This window comes from Leopardus geoffroyi, chromosome D2 (genome assembly GCF_018350155.1).
Source record: "Leopardus geoffroyi isolate Oge1 chromosome D2, O.geoffroyi_Oge1_pat1.0, whole genome shotgun sequence".
NCBI lineage: Eukaryota > Metazoa > Chordata > Mammalia > Carnivora > Felidae > Leopardus > Leopardus geoffroyi.
Genome location: NC_059334.1, coordinates 54,744,099 through 54,768,515, shown reverse-complemented (window position 1 = coordinate 54,768,515; position 24,417 = coordinate 54,744,099). Strand labels below are relative to the sequence as shown.

The 24,417-nt window shown below is 41.9% G+C and overlaps 1 protein-coding gene across 10 annotated transcripts in view; it reads right to left on the bottom strand.

Moving 5' to 3' along the window:
• The window catches only part of PLCE1 (phospholipase C epsilon 1), a 320,763-nt gene that overhangs the window by 71,813 nt on the left and 224,533 nt on the right, over positions 1–24,417 (bottom strand). For all 10 annotated transcript variants that reach the window (XM_045438272.1, XM_045438271.1, XM_045438263.1 and 7 more), the window contains 4 exons: positions 22,394–22,652; positions 20,595–20,800; positions 7,845–8,520; positions 910–1,092 (listed from right to left, as the gene is read on the bottom strand). In XM_045438272.1, the coding sequence (XP_045294228.1) occupies positions 910–1,092; positions 7,845–8,520; positions 20,595–20,800; positions 22,394–22,652 (1,324 nt within the window). The remainder of the gene's footprint in view (positions 1–909; positions 1,093–7,844; positions 8,521–20,594; positions 20,801–22,393; positions 22,653–24,417) is intronic.

Genomic DNA, 24,417 nt, shown 5'->3' with positions numbered 1-24,417 from the left:
ACTCTACGTGCCTTGTTGTGCAACAGATCTCTAGAACTTTTTCCTCCTACAAAACTGAAACTCTATATGCAATCAAAAGGAACTCCCCCTATAGCACCCCCCTCCCCGTCCCTGTCCCCTGGCAACCACCATTCTACTTTCTGTTTCTGAGAGTTTGACCACTCTAGGTACCTCGGAGAAGTGGAATCATGCAGCATTTGTCCTTCTGCGACTGGCTTATTTCACTTAGGATAATGTCCTCAAGGTTCAGCTACACTGTAGTATGACAGGATTTCCTTCTTTTTTTGAAAGCCTGAACACCATTCCATTATATGTATACATCACCTTTTCATTCATGGATGGACATTCAAATTGCTTCTCTTGACAATTAAGTTAGTTTCTACATTTAGCATTTTGGCCTTGTAAGACCTTCATAACCTGATCCCTGGTCTTTTTAGCCTTTGCTTACCCACCACAGAGCCTGTGTTCCAGCTTGGAGCAGGAACCTGGAACTACATGTGCTTCCCTGAACAAGCCAAGTCTTTTCATGCCTCCCTGCTGCCTCCTCTGCCAGAAATGCTTTCCCCCGTGTTGTCTAACAAATCCTATACACCCTTCATGACCCATCTGTCCGCTTCCCTACGAAGCCTGCTCTGCCTGCGTCCTAGCCCTAAATCTTCCTTCTCTCCTCCCAGAGCACTTTGTGGATAGCTTGATAATGACTCTTACTGAATACTCATTGTTTGTGGCCCCTGACTTTTTCCTGGTGCTGACTCCATTCTTAACAAGGGGACTGGCACCAGGAGATGCTCAGTAAGCCCTGAGCGTCTTGTCCCCAACCCAAATGATCTAAGGTAGTTTCTGGCGACATAGACCATAAATGGTGCTGGATGATTGGGTTTGGTGCTTGATAAACCAGTAACACTCTACCCTTATAAGGATTTTCTTCTTTTTCTTGGTAGTGCTTATGCCCAAGGTGTTGTTTCTCTGCACATTGGGCTTCTCGGCACTCTTTGCTGATGTCCCGGGGCTGGGGTTTCGTGTACTCCACCGCCTGCCACCAAACAACTCCACGGCGTGAGCCAAAGTTGGGCCTTCGTACCGTCCATCTTCCTGTAAAAGAATCACATTCTGAACACTTAAAGGAACAGCAAGCATTTGGGAAGTATATATATGAATGGCTTCTAGTAAATTCCCAGAGGTGGAGGAGCACAGGCAGTTACTGAAGACTAGTGATCTGGCCACCCAAGTGGTTCTGTTTTCTAACCATCAGGACTCTGTTGGGAATTTCATCATATCCTCTGTTGTCCTGGTCACATCCCTGCTGAGTTCCAGTAAGTGATGTGCTTCAAGGGGGCCACATTCAAGTGGGATTAAAAAAACTTTTCCTTCCCAGTTTCAGAGGTTACATTCCAGAATGTAGGAACATTCACGAAGATGCATTTTGCATTTTAGGGCTCTGGAGGACTTAAGAGGTGTGTGTGTGTGTGTGTGTGTGTGTGTGTGTGTGTGTGTGTGTGAATCTACTTAAATAAAACCAAGTTCTATTTGTATTGCATCATTCCAGGTTTTGTTTTTTCTAGTTTGATGGTTGGGACAGTTTGATTTGAAATATAGAGTATGTGGCATATGTGAAATTTACTTTGGAGGGCTCTGGGGAGATAACCACAGAGAAAATATATTATTAAATAGTTGGTGCACACCTGAAAGTAATGTAACATCATGTATCAATTATTATACTTCAGTAAAATAAATATAAATAAATAAATAAAATAGTTGGGCTGCTGTCCTCTTGAGTGACTGATACCCAAGACTAGAGAGCCCAGGGGACTCTACATCACGCATATTATGATGCTATGAGCAGTGAAAAGATACTTAAGGGGCATGCAATGCTTTGCAATAGCTCCTTCTCATAAGATAACACCATGCAAATGAGCTGAGTAGCAGCAGAGATTAATTAACTAAATAATGGTCAACAATTCTCTCTGTAAGTAAGGAGGCTCAGTGAATAAAACTACAAAAAGTCACATATGAATTAAAGACAATATGGATGATATTTCACAGGTTGTATAAAATGGACATTTCAGAATTAATTTCCATATACTGTTTTTACTTTCCACAAACTTTTAAGGCCAGCCCTCCTTTGCAATTCCAAAGAAGTTCTTGTGAATACATTTTGCTTTGTCGTAGACACTATGTAAATAACAAAGTCTTTGTGTGTGTGCTTGCTCCTTTACCCTAACATTCAATAACTATTTGATTTTATGACTTGAGTTGTGACCTCCCACTTCCTGCATCCTGTTATGGATCCCAGGATGCTGAGTAACTTGAATGCTTAACGTGGGATATCTTTTGGTGACCTGTCATGGTGGATATCTGGGATTTATGCCTGTCCATTAATTATTTCTCTTTTCTCTGACCATACCCCAGTTTTACTTTATCTCTTTTCCTCTGGATACAGTCTTGAATCTATGAAAAGGTGAAACATCCTCCCTTGACCAATGGTTGGCATAAGATCCAAATAAGCCAATCAGAATCTCCCTCCCTGGAAAATGAATCTTGAATACAGTGACACTGAGAATGAAAATGGCTGGAGATCATTGTTTCTTGTTGCAGTCCTGCTCAAGATAGTCCCTGTGAATAAGCCACTACAATTAACTTCAAAGTGGAGTAAACATTTCATGACACAATTTCATAAATAAATTTTACCTACGTTATTGAATTAACTACCTAATCCTTTGTAGAAGTTTTATCTTTTTTATTTATGGGTTTTAACTAACACATCTTTAAAAATTTAATAGACTCCTTCCTTAAAATGTAAAACTTCTGCCCTGGGAAAGACATTGTCAAGAGAATTAGAAGACAAGTCACAGATTGGGAGAAAATGTTTGCAAAAGAAACATCTGATAAAGAATGGTTATCCAGGGGAGCCTGGGTGGCTCAGTCAGTTCAGTGTCCGACTCTTGATTTTGGCTCAGGTCATGATCTCATGGTTTGTTGGTTCGAGCCCTGCATCAGGCTCTGTGCTGACAATGTGGAACCTGCCTGAGATTCTCTCTCTCTTCCTCTTTGTTCCTCCCCACTTGTGCTCTCTCTCACTCTCAAAATAAATAAATAAACTTAAAAAAATGGCTATCCCAAATACACAGTGAGAACTTAAAACTCAACAATAAGGAAACAAATAACCCAATGAAAAAATAGTCCAAAGACCTTAACAGACACCTCACCAAAGAGATAAAGATGGCAAATAAACACATGCAAAGATATTCCACATCATGTATCATCAGGAAACTGCAAATTAAAAGGAGACACCACTCCACACCTGGCCAAACTCCCGAACACTGACCACACCAAATGCTGATGGGGATGTGGAGTAACAGGAACAAGAATTCATTCTACTGAGAATGCAACATGGCATAGTCACTTCGGAAGGCAGTGCAGCAGCACCTTACAAAAGTAAACATTCTCTTACGATACGCTCCAGCAATCATGCTCCTTGGTATTTACCCAAAACAGTTGAAAACTTCAGTCCACACAGAAACCTGAACATGAATATTTACAGCAGCTAGCTTTACTCCTAATTGCCACAACTTGGAAGCAACCAAGATGTCCTTCAGTAGGTAAATGGATAAATAAACTATGGTACATCCACACACTGGAGTATTATTCAGCAATAAAAAGAAATGAGCATGGGAAGACATGCAAGAATCCTCTTATTTTAATAATTTTTTTGAAAGTTTGTTTATTTTGAGAAAGAGAGTGCTAGCAGAGGAGAGGGAGAGAGAGAGAGAGAGAGAGAGAGAGAGAGAGAGAGAATCCCAAGCAGACTCTGCAGGGTCAGCACAGAGCCTGACATGGGCTCAAACTCATGAAACTGTGAGATAATGGCCTGAGAGAAATCAAGAGTCGGACGCTTAACCGACTGAGCCCCCCGGGCGCCCTGACATGCAAGAATCTTAAATGAATATTACTAAGTGAAAGGAGCCAACCTGAGAAGGTTACATATTGTATGAGTCCAACTATATGATGTTCTAGAAGAGGCAAAACTATGGAGACAATAAAAAGATAAGCGGTTGCAGGGGCAGGGGGGAGGATGAGGTAGGGTGGGAGGAAGAGATGAACAGGTAGAGCACAGAGAATTTTTAGGGTAGTTAAAATACTCCATGTGATATTATAATTATGAATATATACCATTACATAGCTGTACAAACCTAAACAATGAACTCTAAGGTAAACTGTGGATTTGGGATGATTATGATATATCAATGCAGATTCATCCTTTGTAAAAAAATGTACCATTCTGGTGAGTGATGCTGACAATGGGACATGGGTAGGGGGCAGGAGGTTTATGGGAAATCTCTGTACATTCCTCTCAATTTTATTGTAAACTTAGCACTGCTCTAAAAAAAGAAAATCTTTAATAAAAAAAAATTAATAGACCCATACCATGTACGTATAAAAGAATCAGCCTCCAATGCGTTGGTATTTCTAAATTCAGAACATCCTAACATGGGTCAAGCTTTACCCTTAATAGAAATATTTTAGGCCTGGAAAAGGCAGATGCCTTTGTTTAATCTTTAAAGGAGACTTTCTGGGAAGCAAAATATAGTTTGACTCTTTCTTTTATTTTGTACAAACAAAAACTTGATTGGGATGGGTGAAGGATGTACCTTCTCTTTTTAATTTGGAAGAAGAGCTATTGTGAGTGAAGATACATTCTCAGTTTTAGAAAAAAGTTACTTTCAAATACGAGTATTCTAATACTAGTAAATGTAAATTGATCTAATGAAAATTGTAACAGGAGGTAAAGCAAAAGACAAGAAATTGTGATACTTGTAATGAAACCTTAGGAATACAGGAAAATAAAAGAAGTTCATGCGGATATTAGGATTAGGAAGCTGATTCCTTAAAAATTATACATGCACTTTTGCCTCTTGGCATTATCTTTGTATATGATATTTTAAGTACTGTTAAATGTATCTAGTCCTTTGAATAAATCCTCCCCCCCACCCCACCCCAGAAGATAGCAAGAATCTGTTTCTGTTGCTTACAACCAAATTGTACTTGATACCCCTGTTTTGACCTTCTCAGCTTCCCAGAGATCTTTCCAAATACCCAGGATTATGGGTTCTCAGCTCTGCCTGCGTAACCTCAAGCCAAAACTCATGACACCAGTCTTTCTCCTACACCTCACATCAAATCTCTCGCAGCTTACTTTCTTTTATTTTCCTGTATTCCTAGGCTGTATTACAAAGGTTACTATTTCTTCTTTTTTTCCTTTATCTCTTGTTAGTATTTCCATTTGATCAAATGCATTTACTAGTACTAAACTACTTCTATTTGAAAGAAGCTTCACACACTCATCACACAAGAAGACTGATGTCATGAAAATTACATTCTACGTGAGCCCTTTCCAAACTGGGGAGAAAGAAGTACTCTTACAGGGCTGTTAATAGAAGTTTGGAAGAACCCGAGACTGTTCATAAATTTCTTTAACTTATAGGTACATTTAAACCCATTTCTTTTGTACCTTAGGCCTTCTCAAGAGCCTTAAGTGTGCTAAGAGGTATTATAAATCACCAAGAGGGACATTTAACATGATGCCTATTTGACCTTTTGTTCTTAAAATACCAACTTGGATCTTTTTGATGTTCTCTGAGACAATTTGGGAGCTGGTCTACAAGGTGGGAAAATAATCAGTCGCTGAGTTTGTTTCACGTAACAAAAATCCCGAGTGTCTGTTTCTGAGAAATGTTGCCTTGTCTTCCTGGGCGGCTCATGCAGAACAATGTTTTGAGGCAGACCATCACCTGTTTTCAGAAGTGACTGAAGTAGATGGAGCTGTTGTGCCATTACACCGTAACGGCTTGTTCCCATGCAGTGGTGGAGGAGTGGGGGCTGCGGGGAAGGAAGGGGTGCTGCTGTGTGTGCAACTGGGAAGGGCTGAGTTGGCTCCAGGTCACTTCCTGTCTCTGCTCCAGCCGTGACTCTTACCTCTTCTGCTGTTTCTGGTCTCAGCTGGTGCCTTTGTCAGCAAAAACTGAAGGCTGCCAGGGTGAATGAGAGACCAAGTACACCCTAGGTGTTCATTCAGCTACTTTATGCTGGAAGATGGGAAAGGAAACAAATGGAGCAAATAAACCACATCGCCAGCCGCTTTGTGACAGTGAGTGTAACTGAGCCCAGAGACTTTGGTTTGTGTCCAGGTTGACTGGATTTGCATGACTGTGGAAAGCTGAGGAATGATTATAATTAAAAATCAACATTTTGCCTGGGGTGCCTGGGTGGCTCAGTCGGTTAGGCGTCCGACTTCAGCTCAGGTCATGATCTCACAGTCTGTGAGTTCAAGCCCTGCGTCAGGCTCTGTGCTGACAGCTCAGAGTCTGGAGCCTGCTTCGGATTCTATGTCTCCCCCCTCTCTGCCCCTCCCATGCTCATGCTCTGTCTCTCTTTCTCTCTCTCTCTCTCTCTCTCTCTAATAAGTAAATGCTAAAAAAAAAAAAAAAAAAAAAAAAAAAAAATTGAAAGGAAATCAACATTTACAATAGCCCCTGAAGACTTCTTTTTTTCCAAGCAGTTGACTGCACTGGACTCTCCCTGTGGAGTGGACAGGAAGCAGGTATCTTGGTTTCCACTTTAAGATGAATTAACTGAAATAGGCTTTGTGCTGTGCAGTATTAGCATAATCGTGTACATAGGCCTATACGCTTATTAATCAATTAATCCATTAGTTGTTCAGGATATGATCTCCACTCATCAGTATTGCATGAATGTGGGCAAAGGAGAAAAAGGGAGCATTATATATATACACATACATACACACATATATATGTGCGTCTCTACTAACAGCCCAGGGGAAAATGTCTCTACTTGTCAGAAACATGTTAGGACTGTGAAAAGTACATGAAATCAGTCATTTGAGTAATTTCAGCCATAGTTCTATCTGTTCTGTGACACTAGTAAAAAAGATAATTTTTTTTTTTTTTTTTTTTGCCAAAAAGGATGGAAAAGCATAACAAAGAGAAACTGAATGCTTTGATACAACTCATTTGGAAATGCCATCAACAGTGTTGTGTCCCCTTGTGGCAGGGTTTTCCCAAGCAATCTGCTCTCTGTCTTCCAGGAGTATGCTATTCTGGTCTCTTCTCACACCTCAGCCCAGTTCTGCCACCACCCTTGGCTGGAGTGTTAAGTACCTGATAATTTTAGGGTTAGTGAGAAACACACTCACTTTAAGCAGCTGACTGTGCGAAGCTGCCTCCTCAGGGCTGCGCCAATATAAACCTGGTGAGGAAGAACTTCATTAAAGCTCAGAGGTGCTACAGTGAGGCAGCAGGACACAGTGAATTAATGCTCCGAGAGTCACCTAGCATATTAGGTGATGGAGCAGGATTTCAATTTCCAAAGTGAAGGTTTCCAATGTATCAGCTGGTCCGTAATTAATAATAAAAGCATTCACACCATAATGCTGTCGATGGAAACTCTGAGTAAGCGAATATGCTTATATTAACTGGTTTCTTTGCTGTGAGAAGTACAATGACCGCAGTCTCTATTTTCATACAAAATGTTAATTGGACCTAATAAAAGCCACACACTATTCTTTATACATAGGAACTGGCATTAACGACTTGACACATATTAACTCAGTCAAACCCCACAGCCGCTCTAACAATGGGTATTGTTATCATTCTCATTTTATAGATAAGAAACCAAGGCACAGAAAGGTAAAGTCAAAGGTGCCCTGTATCACTGAGGTAGTAAATGACAGAGGGTGAGAATGAACCCTGGTGGTCCAAGTGTGGCTTTGCAAGATTAATGACTTGAGAATTAGGGGAGTGAGGAGAGAGGGACGGCTACACCCCTACCTGATAGAGGCTGACGTACTGTTTCCGCAGCCACTGCTGTCTCTGGTCAGGGAACTTCCTCATCTTCCTCACGGCTCTCGTGAGTTCCAGCAATCCACTGAAGAGCATCTTAGCTGTGTGCCTGGGCGCCACAAAGTGCAATAATCTATTGTCCGTGGTCTGGAGCCCATAGAGCAGCGTCACGCCAGTCTCTGAGAGAAACATGCTACCCAGTTTGTTCTGAACACACACAGTGTGTATATCGATGCTAGGGTGTCCCATGTACACAGCTTTTGCTGAGAACAGATCCAAGACCCCCTCTGCCAGGCCACTTAGTCCAGCACTGCCCAGTAACGGGAATTTGCCAGGCTCAGACGTGTTACTAAGCACACCGAGTTTTGCTTTAGCACTGGCCAGGGAAGCAGTGGTGGGCTTTGTCCAGGTCAAGGTGCTGTTGTCAGGCTGAAGCTGGAGGAAGCATCGGGCAGAGAGGTGCGTGTCCTGGTCGTAGTGGATGACAGTGGCCCCCTGCAGCAGGAACTGGTGCACATCGGCTCGGATGGACAGCACGTACCATGGGATTAGCTCTGTCCCATGGTCAAAGGCCTTCTGTGGCTCTTCTGATCCATGAGCGTCCCATTCTTTGGATTTCTCAAAGATGTCATTTTCAGAATCTAACAGGTCTCCAATGATAAACCTAATGGAAAAAGGTACAAATTTGATCTGTCTTGTAATCAGAAGTGAGAACAACACAAAGCCTTTTGCTGACACTGGACATCATTTTTCACTCCACTGTAAGTTCAAATTAGCATAGGAAATATAAGATGCTAAAGGTCAGAGTCAACTTTTTATAGCTGTATTCTAAAACCATGTATTTAGCAGTATGTCTGACTGTAGGCATAAGGAAAGGAACTACTATAAGTTCTTGTATTTTTAATGTCAACAATCTTCATTATGTATTAGTTTCCCCTCTTGTGTCAGGAACTGTTAAATACATTACATACTTTTTTTTTGAGAGAGAGAGAGAGAGGGAGGGTGGTGAAGGGCAGAGGGAGAGAGAGAGAGAATCTTAAGCAGGCTCCATGCTCAGTGTGGAGCTTGATGTAGGGCTTAATCCCATGACCCTGGGATCATGGTATGAGCTGAAATTAAGAGTTGGGCTCTCAACCGACCGAGCCACCCAGGTGCACTGTTATATACATTTTTGCACTTAATTTGACCTACTTGTGATGTAAGATTTTTTTTTCTTTTTAACCTATGAGGAAGCTGGGCTCAAAAGGGGTAGAATAACTCCCTCCAGGTCATCCAGCTCAGAAGAGGCCTACCCAAGGCAGGATTCTGCTCTGACTTGTCAGCCTGGGACCTTCCTCACTAAGTTTGACTGCCTTCTACTTGATCAGAACCAAATGTTGTGACCTGAACACAATGGGGCTAAAATAGGCAGAACAAGACTTACTACGTTGGCCTGAGAAGTGTCTCTGTTAAAAAATAAAATACCATTAGTTCAAAGACACTTGGAAAATACAGCCATGGTGGCTAGATGAACAAGAACAGTTCTCCTTGACTCAACCTTAGATTTTCATTGTGTGTGTGTGTGTGTGTGTGTATGTGTGTGTGTGTGCTCATGTATGTATACATGTGCACATAAAGGACTTGTCTGCTTGGAAAATTCAGCAAGTTGTCTTCCCTGAGTTGGGAATCTGGATTGTTAGGGCCAGAAGGATCTAGGGGGAAGGCAAGGGAGACCTTATTGCCTCCTTTCTATAGGGTCACCTTTGTAGGAATGTGCCCAAGAGAGACTTGTTCTTTTTGTTTCAAAGCATGAAGAATTGTTATTAAGATCAAGGTTTCTGGGCCCCTGGGTGCTCGGTCAGTTAGGTGGCTGACTCTTGATTTTGGCTCAGGTCATGCTCTCACGGTTCTTGGGATTGAGCCCCGCATCAGGCTCTGCGCTGACAGCATGGAGCCTGCTTGGGAATCTCTCTCTCCCTCTCTCTGCCCTTCCCCTGCTCACACTCTCTCTGTTTCTCTCTGAAAATAAATAGAATTTAAAAAAAAATAGAGATTAAAAAAAAAGAAAAGATCAAGGTTTTTGCTGTTTGATCCATAGACATCGCTTGCAAAGTGGTGGATAAAATTGAGAAGGAGCTGGTCCATACATCTCTGGGGAGGAACGTTCCCACTGACTTGAGGCACTTGGGCAGCCTACTGTGACTCCTGGCAGGGCAGGAGCAGTGGCACTGGGCTTCCTGGACTCTTGGTCTAGATCCTGGTCCCTGAGCAAGATCCCATTCCTGCTTTCAAATGGCAGGTTCTTCCTCCTTGCCTCCCATAAGTAGATATTCTTTTTTTTTTTTCCAATATATGAAATTTATTGTCAAATTGGTTTCCATACAACACCCAGTGCTCATCCCAAAAGGTGCCTTCCTCAATACCCATCACCCACCCTTCCCTCCCTCCCACCCCCCATCAACCCTCAGTTTGTTCTCAGTTTTTAAGAGTCTCTTATGCTTTGGCTCTCTCCCTCTCTAACCTCTTTTTTTTTTTCCTTCCCCTCCCCCATGGGTTTCTGTTAAATTTCTCAGGATCCACATAAGAGTGAAAACATATGGTATCTGTCTTTCTCTGTATGGCTTATTTCACTTAGCATCACACTCTCCAGTTCCATCCATGTTGCTACAAAGGGCCATATTTCATTCTTTCTCATTGCCACGTAGTACTCCATTGTGTATATAAACCACAATTTCTTTATCCATTCATCAGTTGATGGACATTTAGGCTCTAGTAGATATTCTTAAAAAAAGAAAATAAATCTACAAGAGACCTCACAAATCTGATAATCAGAATATTGTCTTCAGATAACACACACTGGAAACACTGGAAACAATCCAAATGTCTAGCAACAATAAAATGTATAAATAAAATTTGGTGGATTCATACAATGTAATGAATTGCACAGCAATGAAAACAAACAGGTAATAAATAGCTAGCGCAATGCAACGACAGGGACATATCTTAAGCAAGACACACAAGAATATATATTGTATGGTTATATTTGTGTAAATGTAAATTTCAAAACCAGGTAAAACTGTACTATGTTATTTAGAAATGCACAAGAGGGGTATAATTATAAAGAAAAGCAGGAAGTAGTAGTGAATTTTAGCCTAGGGGAAAGGGTGACAAAATTGAGAAGGGAAACACACGGTTTCTGGTGCTGGGCAATGTTTCACTGTGGGCGGGAGTTATGCATGCATTGACTTGATGATTATCCAAATACATTCTTCTTTTTTTTCAGTTTGTTTATTTATTTATTTATTTTGAGAGAGAGAGAGAGAGTACAAGTGGGGGGAAGGGCAGAGAGAAAGGGCGACAGAGGATCCAAAGAGGGCTTCATGCTGACAGCTTTGAGCCTGATGTGGGCCTCAAACTCACAAACCCTGAGATCACTACCTAAGCTGAAGTCGGATGTTCAACTGACTGAGCCACCCAGGTGCCCCCAAAATACATCAGTTTTTTTTTTTTTTTCTAACTTTTAACTTTAGAATAACTTTAGATTTGTGGAAAAATTTCAAAAACAGTAGATCCCACATTTGGTTTTCCCTGTTATGATCATCTTATTGGGATGCTATGTTTGCCACAATTCATAATCCAATACTGATTCATTATTATTAATTGAAGTCCATACTCCATAGAGTTCCTTAGTTTCTTTCCCCCCCATGTCCTTTTTCTTTTCCAGGATTCTATTCAGGATACCATATTACATTTAGTTGTCATGCTTCTATAAGGCTCTTCTTACATATGACAGTTTCTTACACTTCCCTTGTTTTTAATGATCTTGACAGTTCTGAGGAGCACTGGTTAGGTATTTTGTAGAATGTCCCTCAATTAGAATTTGCCAGATATTTTTCTCATAATTAGACTGGGGCTATCAGTTCTGGGGAGGAAGCTCACTGGGCTAGAGAGTCATTCTCCTCACTCACAGCCAGGGAACATACTATTAACATGATTTAACTGTTGATTTTGATCTGACTGAGGTTGTGTTGGTCATGTCCCACTGTAAAGTTATTCTTTATTATTATTTTTAATATAATTTATTGTCAAACTGGGTAACATACAGTGTGTACAACGTGCTCTTGGTTTTGGGGGTAGATTCCTGTGATTCATCGCTTACATACAACACCCAGTGCTCATCCCAACAAGCACCTACCTCAATGACATTTTTAAAACTCCTTTCCATATTGTCCTCTTTGGAAAGAAGTCTACATGCACATGTAAGGGGTACAAAGTTATTTTCTACCTCCTCAAGGGCAGAATATCTATATTGGTTTTTTGGAATTCTTCTGCATGGGAGATTTGTTTCTTCTCTCCCATCTGTTTGTTTATTTACCATTTACGTATATGGGTTCATGAATATTTATTTAATATTTTAGTTTATCATCTAATTCTACTTCATTTTGTAGCTCGAATTGTCCCAGCTTTGGCCATCAGAAGCTTTCTTAGTTGGCTCTTGTATTCCTTTGAAGTTTATTGTACTTCCTTTGTTTGTTTTTAGCACTTCTTTACTTTCCGGTACAACAAAATGCCCCAGGCTCATCTTTTGTATTTCCTGCCCTAGCTCTAGGATCAGCCATTTCTCTAAGGAACTTTGCTTTCTTTTATTGAAGAATGTTATTAGAAATCAAGATTTGCGTGCTAGCTGCAAACACACCCTATTTTATGTACTTAAAAATTTTTTAAATTAAAATCTTTAAAATATTTTTATTTATTTATTTATTTATTTATTTATTTATTTATTTGGCTAACATACCGTGTATACAGTGTGCTCTTGGTTTTGGAGGTAGATTCCCGTGATTCATCGCTTACATACAACACCCAGTGCTCATCCCAATAAGTGCCCTCTGCAATGCCCATCACCCATTTCCCCCTCTCCCCCAGCGTCCCCCTCCATTCACCAACCCCCGCCCCATCAACCCTCAGTTTGTTCTCTGTATTTAAGAGTCTCTTATGATTTGCCTCCTTCCCTCTCTGTTTGTAACTATTAAACAAAATTTTTTTAATGTTTATTTTTGAGAGAGAGAGAGACAGCATGAGCAGGGGAGGGGCAGAGAGAAAGGGAGACACAGAATCTGAAGCAGGCTCCAGACTTTGAGCTGTCGGCACAGAGCCCAATGTGGGGCTTGAACTCAGGAACCGCGAGATCACGACCTGAGCCAAAGTCAGACGTTTAACTGACTGAGCCACCCAGGCACCCTTTATGTACTCTTCTTAATGTTGCATTTAATGATAAAAAGTGAAGAAACAAAAAGAAAATCCTTTATGTCTAGCCTAGCTTGATTCCTCTGAAACTGCCATCAAGAACAATGGAAAACCAATATTTATTTATGTCCTCGTCTACAATGCTTATGCTCATGTTTCATACACATAGAATGGTGGTTAGGAACATGCCATCTATAGTCACTGTGGGTTTAATGTTTAGCTCTGCCACCTATCTGCTGTGTGACCTGGTCAAATCATTCAACCTCACTTTACTTATCTGTTAATGGCAAAAAGACAATGCTCATTTCACAGAGCAGGTGAGGCTCAAATAAGAGTACTTGCAAAGAAAGCACTTAGCACTGTGTCTGGCTCAGTAAAGTACACCACTGTAATTAAATATAGGAAGACCAAGATTTCATTCTTCCTCCTTCTCCTTTCCCCACCTTCTTTTTCTCTACACTAAATGGGCCCAACTATTGCTCTAGAGGGGTTTTCTTTAGGGCCACATGCAAGCTCTTTTATCTTTTTATTTCCTTTCTCTGGGATCATTTTCACATTCTCCAGGTCACACTTCTGGTTTTTGTTGTTTTTTTAAGAGCAGAAAGGATTCAATTGGTGTCTGTACCCATAAAGTACAACTTATGTTAATTTGGACATATAACTTCTGATTTTAATTGAGCAAAAGAAATAGTGTCTCCCATATTCCATTTAATTTGAGTTCTGAGCTAAATCAAATATTTTCCAGTGAAAAACTTCAGGTATTACAAAAAACAGCATCTGGGGGTGCCTGGTTAAGCGTCCGACTTCAGCTCAGGTCATGATCTCTCGGTTCATGAGTTCGAGCCCCGTGTTGGACTCTGTGCGGATGGCTTAGAGCCTGGAGCCTGCTTCGGATTCTGTGTCTCCCTCTCTGTTCCTCCCCCGCTGGTGCTACTGTCTCCCTCTCTCTCAAAAATAAATAAACATTAAAAAAAAAAACCCACACACAAAAAAACCAGTGTCTGGAAAGAAAACTGTGCAGCTTTTCTGGAGCCTGTTTTCTGCTGCTCAGAGCTAATGTAAACTGGGAGCGAGAGACACTGTCTTTCTTAGCATCAGTTTCTATTTTTGAACACAAAAAGGACTAATGCTGAGTGTTAACAGTTACATTACAAAGCCTAAGATAATGCCTAAGAGAAAAAGTGACAATTGTTTTCGTAATGAAATAAGTTCATTTCAAGATAGAAACTAGTAGCTTTGTCTCTTAGATCTTACGGTGGATGTTCTGCACTTCTGTGCCTGATTTTCTTAGGAGACAAATCCCTGTGGGTTTACAAGGAGGAGTAGGTGGCATTTAAAGGGTTATTTAGGGACCAAATAACATAATCAAAGATCAAAGATGTGATTTACCAGCAAAGAAGCTACTTTGTCAAACTTAGGTCATATGCCCTAAGAAGAAGACCACGGAGTGAAACAGAAGGAAATTGTGTATCTGAACCCCCTGGAGAAGTTCCACAGAGTCGGTCAGTCAGAAACCATAAATTGACAGATAAATATTTTTCTAAAGTTCCCTAATGAAAATCTTATATGTGGGGACAAGTGGGCTATTAATCAACTTGGTTAGGCATTTTTAAAAATGTTTATTTATTTATTTTGAGAGAGACAGAGAGAGAGAGCAGGGGAGAGGCAGACAGAGAGGGAGAAATAGAATCCCAAACAGGCCCCACCTTGTCAGCACAGAGCCCAATGCGGGGCCTCCACCTCTCCAAGTATGACATCATGACCTGAGCGAAATCAGGAGTCGGATGCTTAACCGACTGAAGCCACCCAGGCGCCCCAACCTAGTTATGTATTTTCTTAATAACTATTCATTACTTCCTACAATGTTATTATGATTACAGGACCATGATTCATCATGATTTGGAGCCAGCCTGCCTGAGGTTAAATCCTGGCCCTGGGAGGTATAAGATCCTGAGTAAAACGGAACTATTGTGAGGATTACATAATGTGATATATGTGAAATATTTAGGACAGTGTTTGCTCAAATGTAGGCTCTTAATAAATAACAGCATGTTAAATATTACTAATATTATTATTGTCTGGATTACATGTGCAAAGTCAATATTCTAGAATGTAACCACCAAACAAACATTGCTTCACTGGGGAAATGGTGTCCAAATTTCAAGTTGGGATTCAAGTGATAAACTAGCTTGAATTGAATGTCGTGCAGACAGTGGGAAATGGCTTTCTTTGTTATCGGTCACAGAAGTAGGACTGGTCTTGGGTGCTGGCTGAGGAGACAGGAAGAGAGAGAGAGAGACAGAGAGGGTCCCAGGTACGCCCAGCAAAGCCAGGGGTGGTGTAGGGGAGACCATATTAGGGTCTGGGCTGGCCTGAAGCAGTCAACTATATGTGAAGGATGTTCTGAGGTGGGTGTTTGTAAGATTGAGACTGGTCTATACCATCTTCTGTGGAGAATAACTGGTTTCCTGTCATTTTATTATTTTGTGCCTGCACATTGAGAGTGTGTGTGTGAGTGTGTGTGTGTGTGTGTGTGTTTCTCAGATACTGTACTTCCTTCTGGTCAGCTTTCTTATTTTCTATCCCTGTGGGATTGGATAATCTTCCAGGCAAGTCTCAAGGAGGCAGTTGGAGTAGGAGGGCACAGAATTCAGCTCTCTCCAGTAAGGAAGGGGAGCATGACTGAGGGGTGGTCCTAAAATGGTGACTGCTGCCAAGTGCCCACACCTAAGTGTCAGGCCCCCAGATGCCCTGGCTTGGCACTGAAGGGTGTGATGGCAGCCATGCCCCGATAACCCCATCTCTGTGGCATTTACAGTGTAAAAGTGCTTATCTCACAAAATCCTTACAACAGCTCTATAAAGCAGTATGGCCATCCCTATTTTAGATGACAAAACCAAGGCTTAGTGAGATGAAGTCACCTACCCAGGTGACATAAATAGAGAGTGCTGGCAATGTGACTGCAAAATTTGAGTTCTTAATCATCTCAAGCAGTCTCCATTCTAAGGTTCTGTCTGAACTCATTATCTACTTATATCCAATTTCTTCAAATGTACAAATTCTTCTTAAGCTGCGGCATCTTTTTTTTTTAATATTTATTTTAGAGAGAGAGAGAGAGAGACAGACAGAGACAGAGACAGAGACAGAGACAGAGTGTGAGCAGGGAAGAGGCAGAGAGAGAGGGAGACACAGAATCTGAAGCAGGCTCCAGGCTCTGAGCTGTCAGTGCAGAGCCCGACGTGGGGCTCAAACTCATGAGCTGTGAGATTATGACCTGAGCCAGTCAGCTGCCCAACTGACTGAGCCACCCAGGTGCCCCTGCAGCATCTTTTTTTTTTTTTTTAACTGTTTTTTTTTAATGTTTATTTATTTTTGAGAGACAGAGAATGAGCAGGGGAGGGGCAGAAGGAGAGGGAGACACAGAATCTGAAGCAGGCTCCAGGCTCTGAGAGTCAGCACAGAGACTGACATGGGGCTCGAACCCACAAACTGTGAGATCATGACCTGAGCCGAAGTCAGACTCAACCGACTGAGCCACCTAGGCACCCCTAAGCTGCAGCATCTTAAAGAGGGGCAACAATATTAAGACCTTGCAGCTCCTATATGACTACACACTCTTCTTACACATCTTACTAGAGAGAGAGAGAGAGAGAGAGAGAGAGAGAGAATCTTAAGCAGGCTTCACATTCAGGAAGGAGTCCGATGTGGGGCTCAATCCCACAACTCTAGGATCATGACCTGAACCAAAATCAAGAGTCATATTCTCAACCAACCAAGCCACCCAGGCTCCTCACATCTTAATATTCTTAATTTCCATTTTCCTGCAATGGTATCACATGCTTCTCTTATGCCTCCATGACTTACACATACTCACACAGACAAAACTCTTTATTCTCCGTGCTGGTAAATTTAAAAAAAATCATCACTTTTTAAAATTTTATTTTACTTTAGAGAGAGAGAGAGAGAGAGAGAGAGAGAGAGAATGTGAGCAGGGTAGAGGGGCAGAGGGAGAGAGAGACAGAGGGAGAGAGAATCTTAAGAATCTCCACACTCAGGATGGAGTCTGATATGGACTCAATCCCATGATCGTGGGATCATGACCTGAGCCAAAATCAGGAGTTGGATGCTCAACTGACTGAACCATCTAGGCACCCCAAAAAGTCTTTATTAATGAGTTTTATAGGTTGTATAAAATATAACTGGAGTGTTTTTATAATTCAGATGTTCCCAATCTATAGGAACTAGAAATAAAAAGAAGCTGAGGTTAGCCCCTCTACAGTAACAAGAAATGCCTTGAACACTGCAGGAGAAAAGACCCTGTCTTGTACTGAAAATGTGGTCAGGCTTATGCCCCAGCTCTGTAGGCATCACATGGGCAAGTGACTCCATGGGCATCACTTCTTCATCTGTACAGGGGAGTTGGATGAGTTGACCCTAAAATTCCACTGACCTTTTGAGATTCTCTAAACCTTATTCCTTTCCTGCTGAGGACTTGAACTTTTTATAATCACTTTCCTGGGGTTTCCGTGAGTGCTTCAAATGGGTTTTTGGCAGGAGTAGCTGGGAGATTTGAGAAAAATTATAAGAGAACTCTGCAGGCTGGGAGAAGCAATGACCATGAGATTGTCCCTTCTTTCTTTGACGTAAGTTTCACAGAGTTGATGGCTGCCACAGGAACAGGGCTAAAGGTTTATAGAGTCTTTGTTTCAGCCAAATCAACAACAAAGCATGGTTCCTATGGGTTTTGGGACCTGGAACTCCCTTTGCCACACACATCCCTGTGCTGGAAATTATAACATGGGGCTCTGGTTCAGGAATAGGTTCCCCAGGCCTGGCAGATGGTCCCAGGAACAGTGCTTGCTAATTTGGGTTCAGTGAATTCTATTAAATACCCCCACCCCCGGTTTTTGTGTTTGCTGGTTCTTTTCAGAGGAGCAGCCACTTGGGGTAAAACAAACTATTTCTGGTACTGTGTGACCTAGCTTTTAATGTGATTTTAACATGGCTTCACAGGATATTTGCATTTTTGTGATTTTTTTCCCCTTCTAAGACTGCTTACCAGTAAAGGCTGGAAAATGGGAAGTGAAAGAACAACATTCTTGGGATGCAGATGATAAAATGATTAGAAAGGGGACAAGAGAATAAGTAGAAAATTGGGAATGAAAATTTCTGGAGAAGTGGTTGGATGAAATAAGAAATGTATTACTTGAAGGAACTCCAGGCCAGAAAAACCGTCAAAAAGATGTTAAGGGAAACTCAGAGGCTAAGTCTCTAAGGCTCAATCAAAGGCAGCGTTCCTAAAAGTAGTTTAGAAAGGTTGACATCTTTAAGTGACACCTCCCACCCCTCCCCACATTGCCCCAAGAGAAGGTTGTTATAAAGAAGAGCCATCTGAAATTCATTATTTTATCTATTCAGGGATGATGTATCTCTCTTGGTAGGGTGTAACAAAGGAAAAGGCATGCTTCTTCTCTAAATCATCTGTCTGATTTTTCTTATAAATACCATGAAACTTATCATGGATCATGACTGTCTCTTTCTTTTGGCCACTAAGAATTCTCAGAACAAAATTTAGTCACTGTAAAGACTGGATAGTACACACTTGATTATGTTTTACTTTTTCCTATCCTATTTCTCTTTTCCCTTAATATCAGTTATTTATATTTATTCATTTTTTATTGTTTATTTATTTATTTTGAGAGAGAGAGAGAGCGTGCGAGAGAGAAAGAGCAGGGGGGAGGGGTGGAGAGAGAGGAAAAGAGAGAGAGGGAATCCCAAACAGGTTCCTTGCTGTCAGTACAGAGCCCAACATGGGGCTTGATCCCACAAACCATGAGATAATGACTTGAACCAAAAGCAAGAGTCAGATGCTTAACTGACTGAGCCACCCAGGTGCCCTTATTTATATTTATTCTTATAAGCATCTACAAAATCTTTTGTGAAAGGAGTTTAGTATATACCTAGATACCTATAAACACAGATAGGCAAGTAAAGGCAGATATAGATGAAGGACTTAAATGGCTATGAGATGCTTCCTGTGCAGACATGTGTTTATTTATCAACGGTCCTCTCTCTGCATATACATTGCTACTAACGTCGGCAACAGTTAGTGAGAAAACTTTCAAATAAGCTTTGATTTGAGATAATTAAAAAACAAAAAACAACTGGTAGAAGCTACTTGTGAGACATTTGAGCTTTAGGGCCCAGACACTGTGGTAAGATTATTCTTTGAGCACTTGGGTCCTTTGGAGGAATCTGGAATACAGGTTTATCTCCTTAAAACATAACAGCATTAGAGATTCAGGCACAAAGCATTCATTTCTATGTTCACAACAGATTCTAAGGATTTAGCTCTATAAATCCAAAGAAATTATTTTCTGAAAACACTGTTGCCCTTCCCAGTATAGGCTCACACACACAGAGACAACCAGAAAAGGCTTTGCAAAACAAACTACAAGGTCTTATAAATGCACACAATTGTGTATAAGGACTCAAAGACAACTGCAAGGTATGACTCATGAGTACTGATTACAGATAAAATCTTTCATGGCAAAGATGTCAAAGCCAGTAGACAGGTTTTAGATGGCGCTAGAGGATTCCTCTAGCTGGACCAGGCTCTGCCATTTGAGTTAGACTTTCCCATGAACAAATGGCCTTGAAGAGGCACAACATATGCCCCAAGACCACTGATTTCTGAACTTGTCATGTAGTTGTGGGTACACATGTCTAGGTAGGCAGCAACGGCTGTAGATAAACAAGCAATTGGAACAACTGAACAGTTTTAAAGCTACAGATGCCACCTTGCAGAACCGTGTTTCTGGAAGTGAGATCTCTCTCTCTCTTTTAAAAATGTTTATTTATTCTTGAGAGAGAGAGGGAGAGGGCACGTGAGCAGGGAAGGGGCAGAGAGCGAGGGAGACAGAGGATCCCAAGCAGGCTCCAGGCTCTGAGTTGTCAGCACAGAGCCTATATGGGACTTGAACCCACGGACCATGAGATCACTTCAGCCAAAATCAGACGCTTAACCAACTGAGCCACCCAGGCACCCAGAAATGAGATCTTTAAACAACCTGACTTACAATCACCCAGAGGCTTAGGGGAGCTCCTAAAAAGACTGATTTCAGGGTGTCACTCCAGCCCTAATAAATCAGTGTATTTGACTTAAAAATATATTAATGCTTGTCCCCGTGCCCCACCCCATGATCAATAACAATTATTTTTTACAGAAGCTATGAAATTAATAAATACTATGGTTCTAATCCTAAAACTTTATTTGTTGAATTTTTAGAAATGACAGGATAGCTCTAGCTTATTCTTTTTAAAGAGATAACAGGTGGCAAGAAGTTAAATTACGAGCAGTAAGTCTAGAACAAAGCAGCCAAGTTAGAAAGGAAAATTCAAATTCAGAATTGGTACAGTCGTGGTGGGGTTTTGTTAGGAGTCCACCTAACACCAAACTGAGATAGGAAAAAGGAAAAAAAATGAGCATCTGTCTTTTTACAGTGTAGAACTTACTGCCATCGGGCTTTATCCCTTAAGGAATTTTTCCTGGAGCTGTTTCCTTCACTGGGGCTGTCCTCCTCCTCGGCCTCCAGACTTCGGCTGCAGCTCCTGATGATCTGAAAGATGCTGTTGACTGTGGACTCCTTCTCGGAATTCTTTAAGCCATTATGTCCCACTCGTTGTAAGAAATTATCTTGTCCACTGTAATCGGCTACAAACTACAGAAAAACATACCGAGAATTTGTTACTGTAACTTCATGTACTGTGTCTTAAATAAAAGACTTGGGTAGGGAAATAAAAGCACAACAGCCATAAATAATGGCACTTATGCCTATTTCTTATTGAAAGAAAAAGAAAGAGCCTCCAGGAAAAACATTTTTTCATTTCACCACACGAGCTATCGGAACTCACTCGTTTCCACTAAGACAATTTTAGTTCCTGTAGGAATCAACGCTCCGTTTCAAATTTACAACACAAAAAGCAGCATTATTTCAAGGCTCCCGAGGGAGAAGATTAGCCCTACTTTGCTGAGGAAGGGTAGGGTTGTTTTCTCCTGGCAGAGAGAATTGAGAAAAACCATGACAGAAGTCCCTTCTTCTATGGAACCAGATAACATTCCTGGGGCCCAAGGGAAACACAGAGAAAGAATGATGTTTGCTTTATTTCCCATATATCCGCACAGAGGTTTCCTGGAGGTTTTAAAGCTCTTATAGTTTGTATTCATGATCAGGAAGTTTCTCCCATCAGAGGTAAGCGCTCCAGCTGCACCACTGGATGTGGCATCCTCTGTGTCTAAGACGTCCTCTGCGTCTAAGCTGGTGTGGGTGTCCTAGGGAGGGCTTGTGTTAAGCTTACTCCTCCATTTACTGCACTTTCATCTTCCCGCATAAGCCAGAGAGATGCAAGCTGGTAGTGTTACCTGTGCCTGTCAGGGGCTCTTAAGTCTCCCTGATACCAGGTGATGCCTGGTTCCCAGGTGACACAGAGGAGGCTGAAGTTTTAGGAGTCTTCTCACGGCCACTGAGAAGGGGTGTATGTGAGTGTGTGTGTGTGTGTGTGTGTGTGTGTGTGTGTGTGTGTGTGTGTGTGAAAGGTCAGTAGTGTTGCTGTTGCCATGGTGACAATGATCCTAGATTTGGGTTTGAAACTGCCAGCTATGGACTCCTCAAAATTCTTGGTAAAGTTCTCCCAATTCAGTCTCTTCTTTCATTTCTAAACACCATCTAGGGCGGTTTCCTTATTTTCTTCAAGTTTCTCCGAGCCCTTTCTCTCCAATGCCCGATACCCTGAGTCAAAGCTCACAAGGTCCTCTCCCCTCTGGGAGTCAGGAACAAGAAGCCACGGGCCTGGGAGAGCTGAGACAGCCGTGATCAGAGCCTGGAGCTCGTCTTTACATGAGACGCCAGCTTCTCCAGGGTCCTCCCACAGAGGAGGAAAGCAAGGCAGCGTTGACCTCCCGCCATGTTTTCTTTCTCTGATTCAGAAAACTTACTACTCTTGCTTGACTTCTCTTATCCTCTGCATACAGACATTCCCACCCAATGAGAGAAGAAAACCCCATCATCCCTTAAAAAAAATCAGAGAACAACACCCATTTTCACTGGTACTTACACACTGCCCCATTCAAGCTAATTTTACAAGAAGAAGCCCCAAACAGTGCCAGCCAGCATTTTTTTCTCAGGAATTTCCAAGGACCTGTTACCCAGCACAACAGTGACAACGGATTAGCCTAGGCTCAGCAGGTTCTTTCTTGGCCTTAGTGAGTGAGGAGGCAGGCAGCAATAAAGACTTCAGATTTTGAAAGGACTCACCTCTAGAGTTTCTTCTTGGGAATTGTACCTCGGGCAAAGCTTCATGAGGCCGGAGGCTCCGTCCAGTACTTCACAGAGCTCCTTCAGAAACACCCCACAGAATGGAACCACCTTACAGCCAGGTATGTGCAGAGCCCGCGTGACCACCTTCTTGTACTCGCAGGAAGATTCGTGCTGAGCCATGGCATCCTTCAGGCTCCTCATGGTCTCTAGGTCAGACTGGTCCATAAACTGCCACATTTTTAAAACTTTTCTTGACCTATTGTAAGTAAATGATGTTTTTTGAGACTGAAGGAGAAATAATATCGTTTGTAGTATATAGCCCAAGCTCCATGCAAATTTATTCTTTTTGCCTCAGTTTTCACTGTTTTGATATTTATTTAGGACTCCTATCTCCACCTACTTCCCCAAATGAGGTATTGCTTTTAATTAAAAATTGAAACACAAAATTAAATAGGACAGATACAAATAACACATGTTATTTGTGGAAGGAGTTAATTTTGGAAGGTGGGCATTAAACTTAGGTTTGAATTTTTCTGGCAGCTATAGCCAAAAGGGAAACCTAGTGGGTCATATGGTTTGTACAGATATTTATGGAGGACTATCTGCAGAAAACATGGTGCGTCCACTCCTCTTGATATTTAAAATGTTATCCTTGGATTAGGCCAGTTTCTCAGTAAAATACATGAAATCTGTTTTGGTCTCTTTTATAGAAGTGCTTTTACTAAATCCAGCTTTGACGTTAAGCCACGGGTTATCCTAAGGGACATGATCTTAAAATACGATTTGCATAACAGGATGTTAGATGGGACTTTTCTTATGATGAACTTGCTGCTGACAACAACAGGTGACATTGTACCCCACTTCCTAAAGAGAGGCACCAGCTCATCACAAGGGTACCCCAACAGCTCTGCCCTCTGTGGTATATAACCGTCCATCATGCCATGCAGAATTGGCTCTGAGCAGCCAGGTAGGGAATATTTCTTTGGATAGAGTTGTCAGAGCCCTCTATATGTGAGAAGGAGGAGGACCATCCCAGGGCAGGGGCTTCAAGTGAACTCCATGGAGAGGCTGACCTTTGTCCTGAGTTTGTTGATCACTTAGCCTGGTGTGTGACTCCTGCCTGGAAAAGTCTAAAGATGACAGGCTGCCTAGGGCTGCCCAAAGGTTCCCGTGGGCCTGTCCTGCATTTGCAGAATCTGGGAGGGCAAAATACTGTGTGTTTCCTGTGAGTCTGTAAGGGCCACCGTGAGGGGCAGTTCCACGTGTCCACCTGGCTGCCCAAGGAGGGATCCCAGCAGAAAGAGTCTGCGAGGACAGGGTTTCCAGAGCTGGATCCTGGGGACTGAGTGCGCCTTGCTCCTTGCTGGCTAATGGTGCAGTGAGAGGTACCTACAGGGCAGCAGGTGGGGGACTGTAGGAGGAGTGACTGGGGAGGAACCCTAAAAGCACACCTCTCTTTGGGAGCACCTAGGCCAGATTATAACTGTCCCCATCAAGGGAGACCTTTGCTTCCTTTACCCCATCTCCCTTCCTCTTTCTTCTCCTGTCCACTTTTTCTGCAAGGATCCCGAGCTAGAGTGAGAAAAGATAAACCCCGTTCTCCTGCTCCACTGCAGGTTTCTGAGATTTGTTGGGCTGCGAAATGTGGGGAAAAGGTGACGCTTTAAACCAAAGGTGAGGTTGAAATTTTGATTTATATCAGACTGGATTAAAAAATCACTATATCCAAGAGAAGACATTCAAAGGACATAGAGAAGTACAACATGACAAACCCCATGCACCAACCTCTCCATTTAAAAAATAAAACATTGGGCTCAGCTCAGGTCATGATCTCACAGTTCATGAGTCCTAACCTGACATCGGGCTCTCTGCTTTAAGCACAGAGCCTGCTTTGGATTCGGTGTCTCCCTCTCTCTCTGCCCCTCCCCTGCTCACTCTCTCTCTCTCTCAAAAATAAACATTAAAAACAAAACATTAATAATGTGGTTGAGACCTCAGTGGGCTCCTCCAGGAACACATAC